Source organism: Zeus faber, assembly GCF_960531495.2.
Source record: "Zeus faber genome assembly, chromosome: 20".
NCBI lineage: Eukaryota > Metazoa > Chordata > Actinopteri > Zeiformes > Zeidae > Zeus > Zeus faber.
In genome coordinates, this window is record NC_137207.1 from 23,775,016 (window position 1) to 23,799,380 (window position 24,365).

At 49.8% G+C, this 24,365-nt stretch overlaps 1 protein-coding gene across 1 annotated transcript in view; it reads left to right on the forward strand.

The window, feature by feature from the left end:
- Window positions 1–24,365, forward strand: part of sdk2b (sidekick cell adhesion molecule 2b) — a gene marked incomplete at its 3' end in the record, with an annotated part of 96,718 nt that overhangs the window by 4,514 nt on the left and 67,839 nt on the right. The window contains exons 2-4 of the mRNA XM_080020748.1: window positions 6,375–6,481; window positions 10,641–10,788; window positions 23,409–23,542. Of these exons, the coding sequence (XP_079876874.1) occupies window positions 6,375–6,481; window positions 10,641–10,788; window positions 23,409–23,542 (389 nt within the window). The remainder of the gene's footprint in view (window positions 1–6,374; window positions 6,482–10,640; window positions 10,789–23,408; window positions 23,543–24,365) is intronic.

The window sequence follows — 24,365 nt, forward strand, 5'->3', positions numbered from 1 at the left end:
AGGTGGTGGTGGTGGTGGGGGGGGGCAGTTAAAGCCAAAGATGAAGAGGTGAAGAGAGAGGACGGAGGGCGGGGCGCTCTGTAAAGTCACCCCCTGCAGACGTCGTAGCCTCTGGACCAGTGATGGACGACCTGCGGCGCCCGTAGACCCCCTGGGGTGCAGCCGGCCACCGACGGACAATGAAGCAATTAAGACGTGTTCAAATATATTCATGAAGAAAATGAAGAGGTTTCCTGCTGCTACAAGTGCAAACATGCAATATGTTGTGCATTACATATATATACTTACATATATATACTTATATACATATACTTACATACATATACTTACATATATATACTTACATACATATACTTACATATATATACTTACATATATATACTTACATATACTTACATACATATACTTACATACATATACTTACATACATATACTTACATATACTTACATACATATACTTACTATATACTCACACTTATGTCAGAAACACAAGAGAAAAAGGGGGAGACTGTCAAGACACACGTGAATAAGTTGTAACCCAGTGATTGACAACCAGTCAATCACTGGGGAGAAGACGACAGCCTTCACGAGGCCTCTCCTGTGAGTAGTGAGAAATGGTGCAAGACCAACTCACGAAACTAATGTCGCCAAAGAATCATAGAGCTGGCAGACCAAGGTACAAGCCAATGCCAAAACCAAGGCAGAGAACATCCTCTTTAGGACGGGCGGACACCCCCACCGTCGAAAACCAAGGTCTGCCGGTGCTCCAACTCAATGTCGAGGGCCTTACCATCGCAAAACTCGAAGTCATCAGGCATCTCGCCGATTCCAACAAAGTGGCAGCGGTCCTCCTGCAAGAGACACACTGGGTGTCAGATGAAAACCTCAAGCTTCCTGGGTTCTCCCTCGCTGGATCCATCCACAGCAAGAAGCATGGAATGGCAACCTTCGTCCGAGATGGTTTGAGCTGGGCAGCCACCAGCCAATCTCCACCTGGCTGCAACATCGAGTGGCTGGCCACTAAAATCCAAGAAACATCTGTCGTGAACGTATATAAGCCCCCACCAACAGCGCTGACTGCATCATCACTTCCATCCGTGACTGCTCCTGCCATCTATGCAGGTGACTTCAACTGCCAACATACGGATTGGGGTTACCAACACACATCACAGGATGGAGAAGCACTGAGTGAGTGGGCCTCTAACATTGAGGCACTACTGCTGTACGACCCAAAGGAGCCCCCAAGCTTCTGCTCTGCACGTTGGAACTCTTATACCAACCCAGATCTGGCCTTCGTCATATGCCGCAGTAAAGACCTGAAACCGGAGAGACGTGTCTTGGACAGGTTCCCTCGCTCACACCACCGGCCATCCATCATCAAAGTACCATCCCTAGTACAGCCGGTAGCTGGCAAACCGGTCAGGAGATGGAACTTCAGGAAGGCGAACTGGCAGTCGTTTACGGTGGAAACAGAAAGAAGAACTGCTGGTCTCATGGACCCAGAAGCAGAAGACGTGGATGCTGCATACATTGCCTACTGTGAAGTCCTCCTAAGGGCAGCAAAGCACAACATCCCACGTGGCTACAATAAAAACTATATCCCGGGTTGGGATGAGGAGTGCAGCTGCCTGTTGCGCCAACACCAGCAGGCGATCACCAGGGAAGAAATGGACGCAACAGCAACAACCCTACTGCAGAAGCTGGATGACACCCGAAGGGCTAGGTGGACGGAAGTAGCGGAATCCATCGACTTCACCCACTCCAGCCGGAAGGCGTAGCAGACCATCAACTTGCTCTCAGGGAGAAAAACAACACCTCGTAGGTGTCCAGTGACTGCAGATGCTATTGCTTCCCAGCTCCTGAAAAATGGTCGCTTCCCTGATGCGGACAAAAACTTCGCACGACTGACATCGTGTGAGGTATCATCCCTCTCCAGAGCAGCCAGCGCTGATGCTAATCTCTCAGGAGACTTCACAGCAGCCGAGCTAAAGGCAGCAATTAAAAAACTGAAGCTGGGCAAATCACCAGGTCGAGACAATATCCACCCAGAGTTTGTTATGCACCAAAGTGAAAGAACATCTCAATGGCTACGCACATTCTGCTCATCATGCTTCCGGAGGTCCAAGCTCCCGAAGACCTGGCGCCGTGCTTCCATCATAGCCTTGCCAAAGCCGAACAAACCCGCCGAAGACCCGAAGTCCTACAGACCCATATCCCTGCTCTGTGTCCCGTACAAGATTCTGGAGAGGCTGATCCACAGCCGCATTGAGCCAGTGGTGGACCCTCAACTCCCACCGGAACAAGCCGGCTTCCACAGAGGCAGGTCAACGGTGGACCAGGTAACGCTACTCACCCAGGACATCGAGGACAGCTTCCAAGATAATGAGAAAGCTGGAGTAGTATTCCTGGACCTGACAGCCGCTTATGACACCGTGTGGCACCGTGGACTACACCTGAAACTGTTGAGAACAATCCCGGACCGGCACATGGTGAGATTTATTATGGAGATGCTATCTAACCATAGCTTCATCCTACAAACCAGCGATGGCCAGACCAGCAGGCTCAGAAGGCTGAAGAACGGTGTCCCGCAAGGCTCTGTCCTCTCACCAATGTTATTTAACATCTATATTCACGACCTGCCAGACACAACATCCAAGAAGTACGGCTATGCGGACGACCTGGCCATCATGCTTCGATGCCCAACATGGAACACTATGGAAGAAGGCCTCAACCGAGACATGGGCATCCTGGCAGACTACCTCCAGAAGTGGCACCTTCAGCTCAGCATGGGCAAAACAGTGTCTGCAGCTTACCACCTCTACAACCGGGAGGCAAGAAGGGAACTGGACGTGCATGTTGGCAACATCCGCCTGGAGTTCCAGCAAGCCCCCAAGTACCTCGGCGTATGCTTGGACCGGACGCTGTCCTACAAGCAGCACCTGGATGAAGTGAAGGCCAAGACAACCGCAAGGGTCTCGCTCATCCGCCGCCTTGCAGGCTCGACTTGGGGAGCTTCCCCCCAGACCCTACGCATATCCACGCAAGCCCTGGTCCTACCCGTAGCGGAATACTGTGCCCCTGCCTGGAGCAGAAGTCCACATGCGAACAAGGTGGATACTGTCATCAACAGCGCCCTCCGGATAGTAACTGGTTGTCTGAAACCCACCCCTGTGTCCTACCTGCCAGTCCTAGCTGGTATCGCCCCACCCAGTCTCCGACGGGAAGCAGCTACCCTCGCCCTGGCAAGGAAAGCCCAGAAGAACGACTGGCACATCCTACACAAAGCCACAACAACACCGGCACCACCATGCAGGCTCAAGTCTCGCCATCCCTACAACAAGGCAGCACAAGAGATGCTACAGTCGATCCCTGACGACTTGTCCAAGGACGCCTGGCTGGCAGCATCCTGGAGACAATCGTGGGAGTCAGCTGCGCCCTCCCGCATCCAACGATACATCCGGGACCCAGGAGGAGGTGTAAAAGGAGAAGACATGCCACGCCACCTATGGACCTCGCTGAACCGCCTGCGTACTGGCGTCGGGCGCTTCAAGTCCTCTCTAAAGAAGTGGGGCCTATCCGACAGTGCGTCATGCGAGTGTGGCGAACCTGAACAGACTGCCGAGCACATAATCACCAGCTGCCCCCTATACAGCCCACCCTCAGAAGCTGGCCTTTTTGACCTAGGACTGGAGACGAGGGCGTGGCTATATGACACTGAGTTGGCCATCTGATGATATACGAAAGAAGAAGACAACCAGTGGTTGACAACCGGTGGTCGACAACAAGTGATTGACAACCAGTGGTTGACAACCGGTGGTGGACAACCAGTGATTGACAACCAGGGGTTGACAACTGGTGGTGGACAACAAGTGATTGACAACCAGTTGTAGACAACAACTGTTTGACAACCGGTGGTAGACAACTGGTGGTTGCCAACCTGTGGTGGACAATAAGTGATTGAAAACCGGTGGTGGACAACAAGTGATTGACAACCAGGGGTTGACAACTGGTGGTGGACAACAAGTGATTGACAACCAGTGGTGGACAACAAGGGATTGATAACCAGTGGTAGACAACAAGTGATTGACAACCGGTGGTGGACAACTGGTGGTTGCCAACCAGTGGTGGACAACAAGTGATTGAAAACCGGTGGTGGACAACAAGTGATTGACAACTGGTGGTGGACAACAAGGGATTGATAACAAGTGGTAGACAACAAGTGATCGACAACCAGTGGTGGACAACAAGTGATTGACAACCGGTGGTGGACAACAAGTGATTGACAACCAGTGGTGGACAACTGGTGGTGGACAACAAGTGATTGACAACCAGTAGTGAACAAGGAGTGGTGGCCAACCTGCGGTGGACAACCAGTGGTGGACAACAAGTGATTGACAACCAGTGGTTGCCAACCGGTGGTGGACAACCAGCAGTGGAGAGCCAGCAGTGAACAACCAGCGGTGGACAATCAGCGGTGGACAACCGGTGGTGGAAAACCAGTGTTGTCAGCCGGAGACCCTTAAGCCGCAGTCCACTGCCATCGGACTATGAAGAAATTGAGATGTGTTCAAATGTCTTCACAAGTAATGAATTAAAACACAGAACTTGTATATATATTTTTGTTATATGATGCTTTTAAGTCCATGAGAAAAAAGGTCACAGCCCAACCCATGAAGGCTCACTGCTTGCTGGGTTCAACCCGTTAGCCTTTGCCTCGGCGGTTCTTCCATTGGTGGGATGACACCCGGCTCCTCCACCCCCACCCACCTCCATGACTCACCCTCGCCTTCAAAGAGGGAAATGACAGCCGCCCTCAGTGATGACTGTCATTACGGCGCCGTACAGTAGCAGGCTGTTTCCTCTTTGACCCGCGCTGTCGGCACGCTCGGCATCCAGGTACAGCACAGATACGAGACGGAGATGATCTGCAAGTGGAGTTTGACTCTGAACCCGCGAGGCCACTCTTAAACAGCCGTCGAGAACTGCCGCGACAACTCTGACCTGCGGGGTGACGGCAGCACCACCACCGCCACCACCACCACCACCACCCCCCACCCCTTCGGAGAACCATCTTACCACGTTTTGGTCTTTCGACAACTAATCATCCTTGCTTCTCCCTGAGGGGGAGGATCACCACGGGTGAGGCGGTTAAACATGGACACAAACAACGTATGTACCTGCCTTGACGAGGGCTCCCTGATAATTAAAGACTTCTAGACTCCTCCCTTTGTTTTTCATTTCCTTCCTTTGTTTTTTTAGTTTTTTGGGGGGGGGTTTTTTAGGTTTTTTTTGCTTGCTTTTAACCGCGACACCTGCGTCGCGCGGCTCCATTACGCCGTTACGAGTGGAAGATGGGTTGGCCCGCTGAGCGATGCAGCTTGATCCCAATTTGAAATAACATTGCGGCTGCTTTTTCCCATTTTGTCCCTCTCCCTCTCTCCCTCTCTCTCTCTCTCGCTCTCTCTCTCTTCCACGACAAAATAAATTACTTTTAAGGCTCGGAGGAGACCAGAATAGGCCGGCAGTCGGTGACGTCCCCACTCACCGCAGGAGAGGTTATCTCTCTTACGGACATTGCCTTGGTGTTAGGTTTTGTTTTTCCTTCATGGGAAACATATATCTGTGTGTGTGTGTGTGTGTGTGTGTGTGTGTGTGTGTGTGTGTGTGTGTGTGTGTGTGTGTGTGTGTGTGTGTTTGCTTGGTTTGGTGGCTAGGACAGACACACACACACGCACACACACACACACACACACACACACACACACACACACACACACACAACCATACATGGACACGGACACAGGCACGGCCTTTAATGCTGTACTGTAAGACTGGGGAAAGTCCCCCTTGAAAGAGCGGCTGGAAGCACAAACAAACAAGAACAAACAAAAGAAAAGAAAACAAACAAACGTCTCGGAGAGCTGAGCCAGTGAGTCACAGCCTGTTGTTTGTTTGCGGAGGACAGGGCACGGGGGACGCTCAGGCACGAGGGAAATCGACAGTATCAATCTTTCCAGCCCAAGTGTGTTACGCTCCCCCCTGCTGGTGAAAGGGTGGCACTGCAGGAGCCAGCCTGGAAACACAGTCGTCTTCTAGTGACATAAGTCAACTCCCCCGCACCCAGGGGAGATATTGTGTGTGTGTGTGTGTCAGTGTGTCTGTGTGTCTGTGTGTGCGTGTATGTGGAGTAGTAGAGTCTTTATTATAACGTTGCAATTAATTTGAAGCGTGTAGTAAACACTAAGTAGCCGTTAAGCGACCATATACCACGATATGGTAATACCCGTTCACCGACTTTATAGCTCAGATAAAAGTTTGCGTGCAAGACCATAATTGTGTGTGTGTGTGTGTGTGTGTGTGTGTGTGTTTTGCAGGTACCTGATCCCCTCTCTGGACCGCTCTCACGCCGGTTTCTACCGCTGCATCGTGAGGAACCGAGTGGGAGCTTTGCTGCAGAGGAGGACGGAGGTCCAAGTGGCCTGTGAGTACAGTACAAGGATACTGTGTGTGCGGGTGCGCGCATGCGTGCATGCATGCGTGCGTGTGCGTGCGTGTGCGTGTGTGTGTGTGTGTGTGTGTGTGTGTGTGTGTGTGTGTGTGTGTGCGTGCGTGTTTGCGTGTGTGCATATGGTTTAAAATGCCCACGCCTGAATTCTCACCGCCGTTAATAAGAATCGTCAGGACCCTAACTATAACTGAGTGTCCTCATAACCCAAAAAGGGTTCATTCTGCTTCAATTAATGGATGTATTTCAAATGCATCTCATGATTTCAAAATGTCATCGTGCTGTTTTAGAGTCTGCATAATCCCAACTAATGTTGTTTTTTAAGGGCTTTTGAAGGATGATCCAATAAACCACCGCTTTCTGTATATGTTGTGTGTGTGTGTGTGTGTGTGTGTGTGTGTGTGTGTGTGTGTGTGTGTGTGTGTGTGTGTGTGTGTGTGTGTGTGTGTGTGTGATACTGCCAACATTTTTAGTTAATGAGGCGATCAGATTTCTCCGGGCGAGTTTTTCCATCTCTGATGGGGAAAAAAAATTGATTATATGTCACTCATCACGTCTAATGACCCCAAACTACCTGGTCCCAAGTCCACGCTGCGGTTCAAATGGATCTGCTCGGAGAACATCGATGAGTAGTCACCAAAGTGAAGTCCTCGGAGGTCATCACAATCTGCTGATTTGATTGATTCCGGTATTGTGCGTCCGCCCCGACCGTCGAAAAAGTCAGGTTTTTCTTAAAACACGCTTGATTGCGTGACGGTGTGGATGAACAGGTCATTTTGGGATTAGAGAGAGAGAGAAAGAGAGAGAGAAAGAGAGAGAGAGAAAGAGAGAGAGAGAAAGAGCAGAACAGAGTTAAAAATAAGACAAAACCGATGAAAAAGCCAATTTGTATTTGCATTCGTCGAGCGAACTGAGCTGGTGTCTTCGTGTCAAGGACTGACTGGGTGGCGGTGGTGGAGGAGCGGGGGACAGCTGTCGGTGGAGGTTAGAGACCTATACCTGCGACTCATGGGGGGGTGGGGTTAGCCAAATCCCACCCAAGACAGCTGTTCCACTCAGCGTTCCTCATTAGAGCTGATTGCGCCGCCACTGTTTTTAACTTTTACTCCCGTTCGATATGACGGGCTCGCTTTATTCCATCCTGTCTCCTCTGTCAACAACATCTGCTGTCGTTGTTCCCCCGGTGGAAGGAAGGGGGGGAAAAAGAGAGAGCGAGAGAGAGAGAGAGCGAGAGAGAGAGAGCGAGAGAGAGAGAGAGAGAGAGAGAGAAAGAGAGAGAGAGAGAGAGAGAGAGAGAGATGTATTGTGGTGTAGGTTTTTATGGGGGGTTTTCGTTTTTTTGTTTTTTTTCCGTTGCTTTGTTAACAAGCTATTACAGAGCTGTCACTGAATTGCCCTCCACCTCCTCCTCCTCTTCCTCCTCTTCCTTCAGTGCTCGGTCGTTCGGTCGGTGGTTCGGTCGGTCAGTCGGTGGATCAGTCGTTCGGTCGGCCAATTGTTCAGTCGGTCCTTCGGTCAATCGTTCGGTCGGCCGGTCGTTCGTTCGGTCAGTCGTCGGTCAGTTGGTCGTTCGGTGAGTCAGTCGTTCAGTCCCTCGATCGGTCGGTCGTTCGGTTGTTCCGTCGGTCGGTCGTTTGGTTGTTCCGTCGGTCGTTCGGTCGTTCGGTCGTTGGGTCGCTCGGTCGGTCGGCTGTCATCGTGTGAGTGGATGCGACGTTTCCAATGTACCTGGTGGAACAACGCGGCCAGTCAGGTGTGATGCGGGGAGAGATGGAGGGCGGGAGGGAGGGAGGGAGAGATGGAGGGCGGGAGGGAGGGAGGGAGGGAGAGATGGAGGGTGGGAGGGATGGCGGGAGGTAGAGATGGAGGGAGGGAGAGATGGAGGGAGGGAGAGATGGAGGGAGGGATGGAGAGATGGAGGGAGGGAGGGAGAGATGGAGAGATGGTGGGAGGGAGGGAGAGATGGAGGGCGGGAAGGAGGGAGAGATGGAGGGCGGGAGGGAGGGAGAGATGGAGGGAGAGATGGAGAGATGGTGGGAGGGAGGGAGAGATGGAGGGAGAGAGGGAGGGAGGGAGAGATGGAGAGATGGTGGGAGGGGGGAGAGATGGAGGGTGGGAAGGAGGGAGAGATGGAGGGAGGGAGAGATGGTGGGAGGGACGGAGAGATGGAGAGCAGAAGGGAGGGAGATGATGGAGGGATGGAGGGATGGAGGGAGATTACGGAGAGAAGGAGGGAGGGAGGGAGATGATGGAGGGATGGAGGGACACTGAGGGAGGAGTGGCGGCAGCAGCCAGGAAGGACTAATGTTCCTGGTCCTGGTCCAACTTCCTTTGGCGGCAACATGAAATGCCCTTCACTCAATGAGCTCCGCCGCCTCCTGCGCCTCGGTGTGTTAGAGCAAAGAGAGGCTCTCCAACAACATATCACTGATAATATTTTTATTTTATTTCTCATTTCTCATTTTGTTTATTTCTTTTATTTATGCACAGTAGACCTTCAGTGCATATGTGTACATATGTTTTATTTTATTTGCAATTGTTTTTGTCTCTTTCTACTTGCACTGTCGACTTGTGCTGCAATAACATCTGGAGCCCCCCGCCCCAGGGATCTGAAAAGCGTTATCTCAACTCATCCTGCATTTAAATGGAAAAGCTTTTCTTCAAGGACGCGAGCACAGAGGAGGGAATGCTTTTTATTTTTATTTTTTTTGGTACTTTTTTTTTGTGCCACATCTTCCCCAATTAGGAGGGGAAAAAAATAATAAATGGGGGGAAGATTAGGGTGGTGGTGTGCGGGTGGGGACGGGGGGGGGTGTCGCAGATCAAAGTGGAGACGGGATTTGCTCCGAGTCTCCTTTTTTAAGCTGGAGTATCCACCAGAAGTTGAAGTTCTGCTTCTCGAAAGGGGGAGGAAGAGCCCGGCTGCCGATGCTTCTTTTGTCGTTCTTTCTTCTTCTTTTTTTTAAGTGGTATTGAGGCACCGGGAGGAAACGCGAGCATGCGGAGATAATGGAAGTGTGACACGTCGCTCATACCTCTCTCATCCTTCTCTCTCTCTCTCACTCCCCCTCTCCCCCGTCTCTCCCGCTCTCGCCTCTCCGCCGGCTCGGCTGCCTCCGCGCCCGTTCCTCCGCTCCTTGGTTCCTCCGCCCGCTCCTCGACTCATTCGTTCCCAGGTTTGCTTCGATCCGAGCCGTTCCCTTTGCGTCCCTCGGTGAGTCATTACGTCGCGTTTCCCATTAGTTCCTCGTGCCCGACGTGCCGCGGGAAACCATGGCGACCGCATCAAAGCGGCCCCCGACGGAACGTCGTCGGGGAGAGGAAGGCAGATGGCGGAAGCTTCCTGCGGGGACGGGGATAAGGGATGGATGGGGAGGTGGGGAGGGGTGGGGGTTATGAAAAGTCAGGTTTCAAGTGAGGGAGGAGAAAATCCCGCGCCTCTAAATCACTGTTTCCGACACGTTTTATAATGAAATAATCCCAGGGCACCGCCCCACTGTCCTGTTAAGCACTAACAACTTCCCAAAATATCACCAGCCCGGCGAACAGTGCCCTTTAATATGGCCTACTTTTATAGCGACGCAAGACTTGCGAACGATTCGCTCATCGCGAACAAATATTTAGAACGACTCGGGAGTCTGGAGTCACTCCGGCAAAGAGTGAATCTTCGGCGCACAAACCAAAAATGACGACTCACTTGCCATAAGTCATAGAGTATTGAATGAGGTGGATGTAGACTTTGTAAAACAAATAATTGCAACGGGACTAAGTGATTCTTGGGAGAGCTCTAGCTCTTCGTTCGGGGAATTCCTCCCTCGTCCACTGTGCGTCACGCCGAACCGAGCCGAGCGTTGGAAAAAAGTGAGCGACTCTTTTCAGCGAGTGACTCGCCAAGAGCCGAAATCTCAAAGAAAAAGGAGTCGAACCTTTCGTCGCCCCCAACAGTCCTCATCGACACAGTGCTGCCGTTCTGCGGAACCCCATGACTCGGACTAATTGGTGCAGCCTTGCAATTTTGATCTTGCAACACAAGAAGTCGTTTCCGCTGCGTAGTTCGGAGCATTTTGACGGGCTCTAAATGGAAGTTGTTTCTCGTTCGCCAGCGTGATCCTTCTTTCCTCCTCATTCCTCCTAGTCATGGGCAGCTTCGAGGAGGGCGAGCGGGCCCAGTCGGTGTCTCAGGGCGAGGGGGCGCTGGTCCCTGCGCCCCGGATCCGCAGCTTCCCGCAGCCCCAGGTCACATGGTACCGGGACGGACGCAAGATCCCCCCCAGCAGCCGCATGTAAGTCCTGACCTTTGACCCCTGACCCCCCCCCCGAGTTTTATTTGTGTTTGTTTGTTTGTTTGTTTCCCACCGATTTTCTTTTCCTTTGCTTTGCCACAAATTTGTCCGACTTCCTTCGGCCGAGCAAGGGCGCCGGAGAACAAGCCGTCTTTTTTTTTTTGGCCATTGTGTAAAATGGAACTGCCCCTGTTTTTATTTCTAAGAAGGGAAGGGAAGGGATGGGGGAGGGAGGGAGGGAGGGGGGAGGAGAAATATAGAAAGAAAGAAAGAGGAAGGGGGAAAAAAAACAAAACAACAGCAACGGTGGCAAAATAAAATGGAGAATGAAATTGCTTTCAAATTGTTACTCCATCCTGCACCGGCTGCGATTCGTATCATCCGTCTGCTGGAGCGGAGCGTTAGCCACTCCCAGACAAGACGACCCCTTAATATACCTCCTCCTTCCAACTCTCTCTCTCTCTTTTATTATTTCTCTCTGTCCTCTCCCCCTCGTTGTGTTTTTCCTCTCTATCTGTCTCCAGCTCAAATGGGATTTTTTTTTTGTTTAGTTGTGCTCCCCCCGCCCCCCTCGCCCCCGTGCGAAATGGAGGGGGGGGGGTGAAAAAGGTTTGATTGGGGGAATATTTTTAACTTTCTTCCCTCCCTCCTTCTCACTTTTCATCTCTTGTGAGTTTTTCTCTCTGGCTCAGGGCTGGTTTTCGACACTCGACACAAATAGGTTCGAGGTGAGAGATTCTGTCCCGGGAGCCCTGGTGCGTTAATGAGACCGTTTATGAAAATAAAAATAAAACAAAGGTAAAAAAAAAGAAGTAAATAAAGACGGAAGACATCACAAGTAGTCACGCAGACGCTGATGTGGACAAAAACGGTTAAACAAGGTCAATGTTTTCAAGTCAATGTCGGAAGTGTTGTAAACTGCAGTTCAGCTAATGGCCACTAGAGGCAGCTTTAGAAACCCTTCGACTGAATGGAAGTCAATGGAAAAGGTATAAACATTTTTGGGGGGGTTTTAGGGTCCTGATAGCAAAGTCGTCTTCTTCAGGGGGTTTTTTGGTTGCGATTTTCAGAGTTCTTCTTCTATGAAGCTTCAAGTTGGGTATACTTGGTGGGCGGAGTTGCCTCGATTGACGGCTGAAGGAGGGCGTGTCTCTTCCTCCCCCCCCCGCCTGTCCGTCGGTCCCAAATCGACAGACCTCCGTCTCCGTTTCCTGCCAAGAAGGCGGCGAGCATGGAACCCCAACTCCAGGCTTCAAGTCATCCCCCTTCCCAAAACCTGCCGATGCTGCGTCCTATGTCCACGCCAAACCGCAGCGTCGGAATGGTTTTGAGACGTATTCGAGGCGGATCGCGATGCTGAGAATGTTGAGGATGTTTTTTGGGAAAGTGTGTGTGTGTGTGTGTGTACGTGTGTGTGTGTGTGTGTGTGTGTGTGTATCTGTATGCAGACATGCGGCAGGAAGTCCCCCCGCCCCCGTCTCGTCACATCAGCGTTTCTTCTTGGAGGAGACGACCTTGCCCGGGGTTAGGACCCCGGCTTTTTTATCAGCTCTCTCATCGTCGGTAATCACGCCGCCCCCCCCCCCCCCCCTCGACCTGGGATGGGAACCCGGACGAGGCGCGGCGGAACCGCGAGCGGGGGGGAGAAATACAAAGCCAAAAGAAAAAGAAAAATGAAAAAAATACAGCGAGGCCGCTTGTTGTGTAAATCACGGTGCCTTTTACCGGAGAGAGACGGTAAAAGGCCGCCCGCTCGTATCTCACATTCATATCGCATTTCCCCAAAGGCGTCGGAATCAATAATTGTGGTGAAATTGAGGAAGTTGCCGTTTTTTTCCTTTTCTTTTTTTCTATTTGTGAGTGAGTGAAAAGTTGTGTGTGATGGACGAGTTGTAAAAGTTGGGGAGGCAGACGGTGCTGATGTGAACCCCTGTGTTTTTTCATTTTCGTAGAGACAAACGGGGAGCAGATCAAAAGACGGCACCTGATCTGAATTCACTCTGTTCTTTTTTTAACAGCTCCTCTTTTTTGTATCCACTTTTCTCACTTTTTACTCAGTTGTTGTCTCCCCTCTCTCTCTCTCCATACTGTTTATATAGCATCACCTTCCTCCGCTCTGTTGGTCTCACTTTGGCTCTATAGAAATTCCTCAGTTTTGCGGCGCTCTCTCTCTCCTCTCTCTCTCGCTCTCTCTCTTACCTCCTTCCCTCCCTCCGTCTCCTCTTTATTTCTCTCCATTGCTCCATTGCAGGGTGTGAACATCTCCTTTCCTGCCCTCTGGCTCCTCTTGTTCTTCTTGCTCCTCTAGCTCCTCTAACGTATAGCTCCTCTAGCTCTTCTTACTTATAGCTCCTCTAGCTCATCTTGCTTATAGCACCTATAGCCCATCTAGCTCCTCTAGCTCTTCTTACTTATAGCTCTTCTTGCTCTTCTCCCTCCTCGAACTTATAGCCCCTCTAGCTCCTCTTACTTATAGCCCCTCTAGTACCTCTAGCCCCTTTAACTTATAGCTTCTCTAGCTCCTTTTACTTATAGCACCTATGGCCCCTCTAGCTTCTCTAACTTATAGCTCCTCTCGCTCTTCTCTCTCCTCTAACTTATAGCCCCTCGAGCTCCTCTAACTTATAGCTCCTCTAGCTCCTCATACTTTTAGCGCCTATAACCCCTCTAGCTCCTCTAGCTCCTCCAACCTATAGCTCCTCTAGCTCCTCTTACTTATAGCTCCCCTTACTTATGGCGCCTATAGCCTCTCTAGCTCTTCTAGCTCCTCGAACTTATAGCTCATTTCACTCTTCTCCCTCCTCTAACTTATAGCCCCTCTAGCTCCTCTTACTTATAGCACCTATAGCCCCTCTAGCTCCTCTAGCTGCTCTTACCTATAGCGCCTATAGCCCCTCTAGCTCCTCTTATTTATAGCTCCTCTAGCTCCTCTTATTTATAGCTCCTCTAGCTCCTCTTACATATAGCTACTATAGCCCCTCTAGCTCCTCTAACTTATGGTTCCTCTAGCTCCTCTTACTTATAGCACCTATAGCCCCTCTAGCTCCTCTAGCTGCTCTTACCTATAGCCCATCTAGCTCCTCTTATTTATAGCTCCTCTAGCTCCTCTTACATATAGCTACTATAGCCCCTCTAGCTCCTCTAGCTCCTCTAACTTATGGCTCCTCTAGCTCCTCTTACTTATAGCTCCTCTAGCTCCTCTTACTTATAGCACCTATAGCCCCTCTAGCTCCTCTAGCTGCTCTTACCTATAGCGCCTATAGCCCCTCTAGCTAGGGGGGGATGGCAGCTCAGGCGGTAGAGCTGGTGGTCTAGTGATCTAAAGGTTGCTGGTTGGATCCCAGGCTCCTCCTGCTAGCATGCTGTAGTGTCCTTGAGCAAGACACTTAACCCCTCATTGCTCCTGATGGCTGCGTCCGTCAGTGTTTGAACAATTGTAAGTCGCTTTGGATAAAAGCGTCTGCTAAATGTAATGTAATGTAATGTAATGTAATGTAGCTCCTCTTATTTATAGCTCCTCTAGCTCCTCTAGCTCCTCTTACTTATAGCACCTATAGCCCCTCTAGCTCCTCTAGCTGCTCTTACCTATAGCCCCTCTAGGCCCTCTAGCTCCTCTTACTTATAGCTCCTCTAGCTCCTCTTATTTATAGCTCCTATAGCCCCTCTAGGCCCTCTAGCTCCTCTTACTTATAGCTCCTCTAGCTCCTCTTATTTATAGCTCCTATAGCCCCTCTAGCTCCTCTAACTTATAGCTCCCCTCGCTCTTCTCACTCTTCTAACACCTCTCGCTCCTCTAGCTCCTCTAGCTCCACGGCTGCTAATTCCATGCGCTTCCACCAAGGTCACGGTGTGCAAATGTGCACCGTTGATAACAGACGTCCTCCCCTTTTTTTTTCATTGAAAATCATTTGATTGAATTTGATTTCTGCCACTGGCGTCGTCTCCGCAGAGGCATCAGAGTCTCTTAACTACTGTGAAGGGAACGAAAGAGAGAGAGAGAGAGGGAGAGGGGGAAGCAGGGGGGAGGAGGAGGGAAGGGGGAGAAAAAGGGAGCGAGTGGAAGGGACCAAATCCCCCGCGAGTAACCTTGATGAAGGCTTCCGACGAGGACTACGGCTCTCCAGAGCGGACCGGTCTCTCTCTATCTTTCCCTCTCTCTCTCCCCCCTCTGTCTCTCTCTCTCTCTACCTCCCTCTCTCTCCACCTCCCCCCCCCCCCCCTCTCTTTCTCTCTGTAAACATTGTCGCCAATAGCGTTTTGTGCCTGGTGCTGGCAGTCCCTGTGGCTTTATGGGAGGCAGGTGGATCTATAGTGCCGTGCGGCTCTTCATCCTCACAATAGACACCACAGGGGCCCGGCGGTCCACGGAGAATAGCAATGAGGGGGAAAGTGTAGGATCCTCTCTCTCTCTCTCTGTCTCTCTCTCTCTGTCCATCTATCGTTCCCTCTGTCATACAATCTCATACATTTCTTGTTTAGCCTTAATTCTTTCGGTTTATTGTACACAGGAAATTTTCTTGATATCCTATCTTATATAAAGCCACATTTTTCTTGATTTGGCTTTGTAATTATTGTCTTTTGTTTGTCATTAGATTTCCTGTATATTCATCATTATAATAGTAATATTTTTTGATTGGTATTGTCTCACCTAGACAGTACTGACTTACTCATCCAGATCCAGAACGGGGTCAGTGTAGCAGCTCATAAAATGGACCACAGAGCGTGTTTCACGTTCGGTCTACGGGCCGCTGTACTATTTCGCCATTTTCTTCCTTCACGCTACCTGGCGCTAAATGCCATCGCCACCCGCAGGTACCTTTTTAAAAAATGAAAGAAAAGTGCATCTAATATGGGATTTTTTTGAACAAAATAATCGTACGGATTACCACTTTAACTTCATAACTTCATAGTCGTGGAGTTTGGACTGATTGGACTGGACTTCCATCTCCCAACCACTGTACAGAAGATAAGAACACTTAACTGACCTTAATCCTCATGGGGAAATTCATGCATTTCCTACAAAATAATCTGCTAATGTATGGCCCTTTTTGGGCACCACCCAAAATATTTTGACAGGACACTCCACTGAAAGCAGGGGTGGCCAGCACGTCATCCATAATGGCGTCCTGAAAGTGGACCTGGCAACCCCCTGGCAATGCCCAATAAAGAGAGCCTCAAATAGGTGTGTTTAAAAGCCCCCCCATCTTGGATCCCCTGCCAAAGCTCCCTCCCGGTGTGGTCTCTGTGAGGACCCTCTGCACTGCTGCTTAGTGCAGCGCTTCTTTTATTTGGCACGAATAAAGAAAACCTCACGAGCTGTCTCAGTTTAAACATCAACGTTCTTATATCCCCCTCTAAAAAAAAAAAAAGAAAACACTACTTTGTGATCATTCATTGTAGTTTCAGACAGGCAGCCTCTTCATTACCACCCTTGTCTTTCTTCAAAGCCTCGGCCGTCTTCAAACACTCGAGTCATGTCCCTGTTTTTTCGCTGCCAACTGAAAACTAGCCTCAATTTTCCCTTTAAACTTGAAATAGTTATTCCCCTCAAAATCCCTTTTTGACCATGGATCTGTGGCATCTAGACAGATGTGTTCGTCTTTGCTCTGGCGGTGCTGCCGACTGGGCTCCGACCTCTTTGTGATGCGTGGCATGAGGCTGGGCTCTGGGTAAAAAAGCCCCTATTTATGGCCTAATTGTCATAATTCTTCTCTTAGTGAATGGAAATGCAATTGAAAGGGCCTCTTTCCAGCCGGCCGCTGTAATTTGTTGTTTTATATTGGAGACTTAATGCGCAGTATAAGCAGTGGCTCCTCCAGTGAGCACATTTTGCCAGAAATTGCTGCCGGGAGGTGCGCCATTTCGCAGATAGTACCACTGAACCTGTCGCATCTGATGTTTCACCCTTTGGACATAAACTTGTTCCATTACTCGGTGTTTCTCTGCGTCACGTACAAAGCGTCCAACATTTTTCTCTGAAATAGTTTGTATTTTCATGTTGCAGGGTGTCAGCTTCCTGCACATTTGATCCTATATTCATGGTTCTCAAAAATGCCCGCCCCATGCGCCATCACTGGTGACCCCCTATGGGGGTCTGGCACCCCGGGTTGGAAACCACTGTGTCAGAAGATAGAAGGAGCTGGCCAGAACAAAACTGGCAGAAGTCACAGAGAGGACACCGTGAACACCCTGAGAAATCGGCTCTAGATACACCGATCAATTAACGGGCTCTCCTGCGATGCCTCGCCATTGTTAGTCCGCGATGGATTCCTCATTAGTCACCAGGTCCAGTGAATAGCCCCTTCCTCTTCATTTAGCTTTGACCTGCTCACCCCCATTAGAGGTTAATCCGGTAACGCGCTCATCGTGAAAAAGTCAAGGACGGACATCAACAACAACGGGCTTTGTCCGGAATGAACAACCCGAGCATGGAGAAAGGGCCGATAGTAGTAGATAGAAATCAGCGTTGGGGTCCCGAGATGCGGAGGTACGGAGGAAGGGGGGCGGGCTTTCCGATGGAAAGTTGTTTATCGGCGTCTGTTCAAGGAAGGAAAACATTTTTTATTACTGAGCAGTAGCTTAAAAGGCTGCCTCTTCTTTACGCCATCCATATTTAATACATTTGGGCCGTGTACTTGCTGTGCAGTTTACTCTCTTTGGGAGCGACCCGACCCATGGGCGACGAGCAGGAGAATAACCAAACAGTTCCATTCCATTGAAGTGACCTTAGATGATTTATTAATGGGCTGATGATTGCGTTGCATAAGAGTGCATTGCATAGTTGGGGGTATGCCGCAGCTCTTCATTTTGATATTGGCGTCAAACAGGCAAGGGCTTTGTTTTTTTTGTTTTTTTTGCCTTGGTTTTCGGGTGGAGGTAATCCAACCGCCGGTGCTGTGGAAAAAGAAAGGGAAACCAAAGTCAAGCAGCGAGGCACAAATCTCTAGTTCGCGCTCCCGGTGGGAAAACAAGTGGCTGTTTTTCCCCCGAGCAACACCCTCCGCCGCTTCACCTCCCCTCATCCTCCTCCTCTCCTGGCCTTTACCCGTCGCTCCGTCTTTTCCGCTCTTTCTCCATTTCACCACGTCCCCCCCTGTACCCGATGTAGCCGCCGCCGGCTGGAGGCTTGAGTTATGTCCCCGCGCGGCCCTGCGAGACGCTTGATCCCACTGACATCCTCGGTCTCCCGGGGGGCGGGGGAGGCCGGCCGCCCGGCGGGAGCCATTTGTCTGGGGCGTAATGGAGGTCTGAGGTTGCCGACCGAGGTTGCAGGGCCACCTCACGGGCCAGCGGAAAGGGAGTGCCGAAGGCGGATGCCATCGCATTCCCCCTGTGGTCTCCTGTATGTGGCACAACAAGGACCCGGCTCTGTCACATTGTGTAAACCTGGAGTAGACAGTAAAGTAAACACCCATGTGCAGTGCCTGGATATGCACCTCCCGGTGTTCAGTGTTTCCCCGATTTGCATGTAGACTTTCAAGGCACCGGACTATATTGTGATCTAGCTCCATAATCATGGCTTCTGCTGCCATCATTGGCTGCTCGTAACAGACAAGTTTGACTGGTTCCTTCTCCTCATTCACACCGATATCAAATATCGATATTAAATGAGTCGCTCGTTTCGTGTTGCACAGACGAATGTGTTTTCCAGGCGGCCAAGTTAAAACCTGAGTCGGCCCATGAGGGAAAGGGGAAAAACGTTCTAACTCGTGTTCGGTTTTCATTGAGCTGTGGGGCTGATGGCATTCTTAAAATATATTTGTTTATCCAACTTCTGAGGCCGTAATTACAGTGAATATCGCTCGAAATCCACATCTCTTGTTTAATTGATTGATTTTGGCCGGGGCCGTCGCCGCAATGTATTGAGCGGAGGCGTGAGGCGTTGCGAGCACGCAGCCCTGCTTGTCGCACGTCTGATTCGTGCCAATTTCCCAGCCCCGTGGTCTGATAAATCCCCGCAGCCCGACAGGTAAGCGCTAAGCCATCGTTAGCGGCAGTAATACATAGAGCGGCTTTGACAAACAGACGGACGGACAGAAGGAGAGGGAATAACCAAAGTGAAAAACACAGAAAATACTCGGGAAATATGAAATAATCTCCTTGCAAACAACCTCTGCAAACAAATTGATGAGCAGCTGAATTATTGATATTGGCATAGTCAAATTTCTGCAGTTTTTTTCCCCCTTGGTGTGTAGAATGCGGAATGCAGAATGAAAAAATATCAGAAAATACAAATGTTAATTTTTTTCCTTGGAGTCAGGGGTTGTGCGGGGTTATATGCAGATAAAGGCCAGATGGACTGGACATGGTATGTGTTTGTGTACACCTTGGGAGGAAAGAAGTAACAGCGGAGCATAGAAAAGACCCATTTTAATGGAAGAAAGCCATTATAAATGGACTTGGACTGTGGTTTGTTCCGCATGAACAAGTGGTTTGAGGGTTCGAGCTCAGGGTGTGACTGAGATTTTCAGGATTTTACATTCGAGAAAAAACACAAACTTTTGATTGATTGTAATTAGAAAAAAATTGAAATGTTATTAAACTGAATAATAATAATTCTACTAATGGTACTTATTCTTAGAAGAGGTTTAGCTGTGACTGTGATATACAGATACTGTGGCAAAATGCACTCATTGCAAGTTGTTCTGGACGTCTAAAGCCATATGGCGTAATGTAATGTCATTATTATGTAATGTAATTATTCCATTAATAACAGCATATGTGAACCACTTATACTTGTGTATAGGTCAGGCTTAAGTGAATCACTGTTTTTAATTGATAGTTGCAGAAACAAAAAGCTCAGTGCATTTATGCCTTCTTTGCGCCAAAGTCAATTTAACTCTTCCGCTTTTCATGTTTTCAATCTATATTTGCACAAATAAAAGTATGGCGACGGCGTCCGTTTACCACTTAGTTGGAGCTCGTCAAGGGCTTTCAAGTGATATATAAAACTAAGTTTCGACTCCAGGTACCCGTTACGCCTCTTTTTGCGCCAATCACTCGATGCCTGCACTGTTTATGAAAATGGCCATTGAGGGAAAGTGGAGGTTTAGAGTAGAGTAAGCTGAGAGTAAATTTTATGTTGGCTAGTCGAAAGAGAAAAACACTTTTGGCCCCTTGCAGGCGGTTGTTTTTTTAAAGCCTCCGATAACTCACCCACTCTCTATATTCACTACAGCGTGTTTCTCTGGCAGCGGCTCAAGAAGTTTAAGGCCCCGAGTGCGAGTCGTGTCCTCTCCTCTTTTTTTTCTTGAGGAAAGGTCCCCGGGAGTCGCCCTGGGATTCATTTAGTGCTGCGGACACTTCCGCCCCGTCCCTGGAGGGATCCATAATTCATGGCCGGGCGTCCGGGATGTCACTACGAGCAGCGGAGCCAGCATTAAATATTTACAGCGGATCATAAGCCCCCACTTCAGGAGGACCGTTTTCTGTCCCCACGACGTGCCGGCAATCCCGAATGAGCCCCGCGGAATCGGGTCCTCGGGGCTCCGCGGGGCTCGGCCGTATTTGAAAATCAATCAGTCCGAAGATGGACCTGGTAAATCATCTTAACAGCGATTATAGCGATACAGAGGTAGCCGCTCGCAGCATTTTAGTAGCTATATGAGCCGACATAAATGCTGTGCCATTAGCCTTGGAGCCGTAACCCGCTGCAGTCCATGTGGTGTTTGGAGGAGTGGAGTGGTTGTGGTGTATGTTTGTGTGTGCAACCCAAACACTCTGCCAGCGTGAGCCGGGCATTTGGATTTTGAGTGTCATCATGATGTGAAAGTGATCTTAAAACTTTCCATAAGTATGTGTGTGTGTGTGTGTGTGTGTTTGAGTGTATACCCGAACCCTCCACCAGCACATTGGACATTGGGATTGTGAGGACATTTATTCTTGTGTCTTCATAATCATTTGTGTGTGTCTGTGTGTGTGTGTGTGTGTGTGTGTGTGTGTGTGTGTGTGTGTGTGTGTGTGTGTGTGTGTGTGTGTGTGTGTGTGTGTGTGTGTGTGTGTGTGTGTGTGCCCGTGCCCCTGCCTGTGTGTGCCTGTGTGTGTTTATACCTGACCACTGATTTATACCTCACCACCTGCATTAGTCGGACATTCTGATTGTGAGGACATTAAGTGTGTGTGTGTGTGTGTGTGTGTGTGTGTGTGTGTGTGTGTGTGTGTGTGTGTATGTGTGTGTGTGTGTCTGTGTGTGTGTGTGTGTGTGTGTGTGTGTGTGTGTGTGTGTGTGTGTGTGTGTACAGTATGTGGTGAGGAGGTGGAAGCGAAGGAGCTGGAGGTGCTCAGCGTGATTGAAACAGCAACACGGGGTTTGAGGCTTGACGTAAGCACAGGCAGGTGCAGGTGTTAAGGTGAATGAATGAAGCGTGAGGGCTGGTCAAAGCTCCGTATTTATCCAGAAGCAAATTATTCACAAACAATAAAGTACTGTGTGTTCCAAGATTAGATCCCGAGGTTGCTACTCAGTCATATTTTAGTTTTGCTTGACTTTAATAGGTTCAGAGCTGCCGGTTCGTTCGTTCGTGTCAGGCTACACAGGCAATTGGGACATTAGCCAAGAAGTGGTATCGTCATCCAGTTCAATGAGGCCGCTGACTCCATGTGGTGATTTGAAGATTGGGCATTCATCAATGATGTATTCAACAGACTGTGGTTTTCCGCATTCGCAGAGATTTGTGGCAGACACTCCAATCATATGCAGATAGGTTTGGGTCTTTGCTACTCCAGAGCTCAGCCTGTTGAGGTTGACCCAGGCATCCCGTGGTAGGTCACGCCCAGGTGGATTGGTTGAAGGGGAGTTGATGAACTTCCTCAATGTGGAGGTTGACTCGGACCATTGCTTGTTCCAGCAGTCAAGGATCCATCCAGGGTGTGGAGGGCTCGTGGTGAGGAGTCTCCTAGCTTCGGTGGAGAAGTGTCTGCCGGTGTCTGCTGGTAGTAGAGATTAAGAAAGGAATAGATAGATAGATAGATGGATAGATAGATAGATAGATAGATAGATAGACAGATAGACAGATAGATAGATAGATAGACAGATAGACAGATAGATAGATAGATAGATACATAGATAGATAGATAGATAGATAGATAGATAGATAGACAGATAGACAGATAGATAGATAGATACATAGATAGATAGCAGTATTTTATTCGTCCCCTGAGGTGGGTGGGTGGGTGGGTTGGGTAGACCCAGGGACAACTGTGTGTTTCTGTGACATCGGAGCCGCTGTCTGCGACGCCCGTGAGGCTGTTGTTCACGCACTTGTTCAATCTTCGTTTATTTTCTGAAAATGAAGCGCGCGGAGAAGCAGTCCGCTGAGGTAGAGGGTACAAACAGCCCGTTCAGCGTTTAGCTTCATTATGCAGAGCCGTGTTGTTCCTGAACAGAATGCGAATACGAGCATTTTGTTGGGGGTGGGGGGGGCGGGGGGGGGGGGGGGGGGGTCGATATTTTAACCACAGTCGACGTGAACCTCCTCCCCTCCCTCGCACAGCGTGGATCGATGCCCGCCGAGCGACACAATTCAATTCAAATGCGAAAATATGGCGTAGCCCCCTGTTAAGCGGGCGAGATAAGAAATCAATTGCAGACGCGTTGCAGCGGTTAAAACATATTTAGTCCCAATTAGACGGCCCCCGCGCGCTTTGATGAGCGGGATGGAAACCCATCAGCCATTTTCGTCCCTGGATTTTCGGGAAGGCTTTGATCGCGAATGGGGGCAAACAACACACTCATTTGCGTCTGGGTTTTTTTTTTTTTTTTTTTTTTTTTTTTCCAGGGGAGATTGAGTTGTACTGAGACTGCGAAGCTTGGCACCCCCCCCCCCACCCCCAGCATGGTTTATACATGTCTGACCTATAAATTAACATATCTAATGTATGTTTCATGCAAGATCCTCCCTCAGAGGACATGGATTCATTCAACGTCAATTTTTAGCCGTGGAAACTCTCTTTTTTCTCCTCGGGGCGGTTTTCTCGCTCCCCACAGTCTTCCATGGAATATAGGTAGTCGTTAGGGATTGCAAATTGATTTAAATGGCAAATGGCAAATGGACTGCATCTTACATGGCGCTTATATAACCCCGCCACCACTCCAAGCGCTTAAGATAGCCGAAAACGCCAAAACCATACCACCCTGGTTGTCATGCGGTCCGTGGAAAACAATTCCCGCACTTCTTCTGTCCGAGAGCAGGGCAATCGAGGCGAGTCGTGAGGTGCTGACCGGGCTGCACCGCCAGCGTGGGATGAATGGACAATCTCAATTCCATTTCCAGACGGAGCGCCTTGGAGATGAAATTGGCGCCTCTGAGCTTTTTCCGGGAAAAATTCCTCTATTGGTCACCAGTGCCGTTTCTTGTTTGTGGAACCGAGATTGTCCATTCACCTCCGTGGGGCTCCCTGGTGGGGGGCGTGGCCAAGGAGTACATCGCCGGTCGGTGCACAGCCTGACCCCCTCAAATCGCCCCGACGGCGTGGGGGCGGGCTCTGTGGAGCGCGCGGCGATGCGGCTCGGCCAAAACTCACGTTTGTGGCCATTGCGACGCTGGAGATGAGAGGTAAGCCCCTTCGCAAACAAAATTCTCAGCCCCTTCCCATCCCTTCCACGTTTGTTTTCTCCGCAGTGCCATCACCCTGGACAACACCCTGGTCATCCTGTCCACGGTGGCGCCGGACGCCGGGCGCTACTACGTCCAGGCGGTGAACGACAAGAACGGAGAGAACAAGACCAGCCAGCCCATCACCCTGTCGGTGGAGAGTGAGTCACAGTCGCACGCACGATGTTTGCTGCGACATTGATAGGACCTCAGGACAAACCGTCACACCCGACCATCATCATCACCATCACCATCACCCCCCCAATATATGTCATATTTTATTGCCCTGATCCGCACAACGCAGCAGTTACTTTGCTTTGCTGGACCAACATGTATTTATTTCTTTGGCTTGGCGTACAAAAGCCGTCCACGCAACGTTGGACAGAATTCCCACGTGCTGCTGTTCAAGATAGGTTGCTCGAACACAAAACAAAACCGGGGAAAACAAACGGACAAAAAAAATAATAAAATCTTTTCTCGATGGGCAGTCAGGAGCGTTGAGGAAAAGAAAGACAGGCGTTCAAACAGAGGTGGGTCGGTACTGTGGGTCGGTTGGTTGGTTGGTAGGTCGATCGGTGGGTGGGTGGGTGGGTGCGGTCTGGTTGGGCAGGTGGGTGGGTGGGCAGGTAGGTGGATGGGCAGGTAGGTGGGTGGATGGATGGGTAGGTAGGCGGGTAGGTGGGTGGATGGATGGGTAGGTGAGTTTGTAGGTAAGTAAGTAGACCCAGGGTTGGTCATATTCTTGTATAGCACATAATGCAGTGCATCCACACATAGAGGATCATTGCATCCCAAGAGATAGAGGCTTAAAATAAAAGATGGAAACGCAATAAAAAGTAGAACCACTAAAATACTAATAAGACAGAGATGATAAAGCACAGAAAATAGTACAGAACAAAAAAGAACATTCAATGCTGAAGTATCTTCACACTCCAGATCAAAACCTGTACAACAATAGAGGGGAGTCTGCGCACACACACACAC